General features: G+C 40.1%; 1 protein-coding gene across 1 annotated transcript; it reads left to right on the top strand.

The window, feature by feature from the left end:
* Positions 1 to 238: 238 nt before the first annotated feature.
* Positions 239 to 889, top strand: LOC107474540 (uncharacterized). The gene has a single exon (XM_016094164.1). It carries the CDS (start codon positions 239 to 241, stop codon positions 887 to 889), a length of 651 nt encoding a protein of 216 aa, XP_015949650.1.
* The last annotated feature ends 524 nt before the right edge of the window (positions 890 to 1,413 follow it).

Genomic DNA, 1,413 nt, shown 5'->3' with positions numbered 1-1,413 from the left:
AACCAGCAGTCTTGGCAAAGAAATTCCAACCAAAACAACTCCCGAAACACAAACTACCAAAACCATCAAAATACTAACCAAAATTCATACAGAAAATCACAAAATAATCACCCCATCAAATTTCTATCCACCAAATAACCCATCAACTAACCAAAACAACTTTCATTCACCATCTACATCCCATGCCCAGCCCCAACCACCACAAGAGTCTCAAAGGATCTCCAATTTGGAGATGATGATGGAGAAAATGATGAAGCACCAAGAGTTAGCCAACAAGAACCATAAAGCTTCATTGAGAAACCTAGAAAGACAAATTGGACAATTGTCCAAGCAAACAGCTGCTGAAAGACCAACCAACTCTCTCCCAAGTGATACCATCCCAAATCCCAAAGAAGAATGCAAAGAAATTCAACTTAGAAGTGGGAGAACACTAGAGGATGACAAGGTTAGCAGTAAGAAAGAAGTGGCAGCAGAGGAAAAAGATCAGGAGAAGCTCAAAAAGAAGGAGGAAGAGCCACCAGCTTCAAAGAAGGTAAAGCAAGTCATGGAAGAGCATCCACAAGAACAGAAGAAGGTGGTGAAACCTTACATTTCTCCTCTGTCATACCCTCAAAGGTTGCAAAGAGAGCTCAAGGATCAACAATTTCCCAAGTTTCTTGAGGTTTTTAAGAAGCTGGAAATCAATATCCCACTTGTTGAAGCATTGGAGCAGATGATTCTATATGCAAAATTCCTCAAAGAACTCATTAACAAGAAGAGAAGCTGGAATGAGAAGGAGACTGTGATCTTGACACAAGAATGCAGTGCAGTGATTCAGAAGGGTCTCCTACCAAAACTCAAAGATCCTGGAAGCTTCTTTTTGAAGACTATCCGCGTGAAGCGTGACTGACTTGACGGACACATTGACCTCCCAGCTCTCGTGAAACAAATGCTCCCTAATTACAAAGTGGTTCCTTAGTTTTGAAAGTAAGAGGTCTATTTTTTCAGCATCATTTGCAAATCTAGTCCTACATTCTATAACTGAAATGATGTCCTTTTCAAGGAATAGGGTGAGTTTGTAAGGAATGCCAAGACCTGAAATCCTAAGCTTCCTTTCCCACTAAAGTTGATTCTGGGAATCTCTCTTAATAGACTACACTAATACAGTTTTGTTATATCCAACTTTCTCAGTTGATATAAATCTAACACTATCGTAAAAGTGTGCGAGTCCATGGTCCATGGACTTCGCCTCAGCTGAGACTTTTGTTTGATAAAACATCCGTTGCTGTAGTGAAAACACTGCTATTACTGAAGGTCAATGAAGTTAAGACCATCCCATCCAATCCAGTATACAAATCTATTGACCATAATGGATTTGGAGTCCAGTTTCTGACCTTGGGCTAAGCAATCCCATAATGAGTCCAATCATTTTCA

This window comes from Arachis duranensis, chromosome 2 (genome assembly GCF_000817695.3).
Source record: "Arachis duranensis cultivar V14167 chromosome 2, aradu.V14167.gnm2.J7QH, whole genome shotgun sequence".
NCBI classification, from domain to species: Eukaryota; Viridiplantae; Streptophyta; class Magnoliopsida; order Fabales; family Fabaceae; genus Arachis; species Arachis duranensis.
The sequence above is the reverse complement of the archived record's forward strand: the minus strand, read 5'-3'. Positions and strand labels throughout refer to the sequence as shown.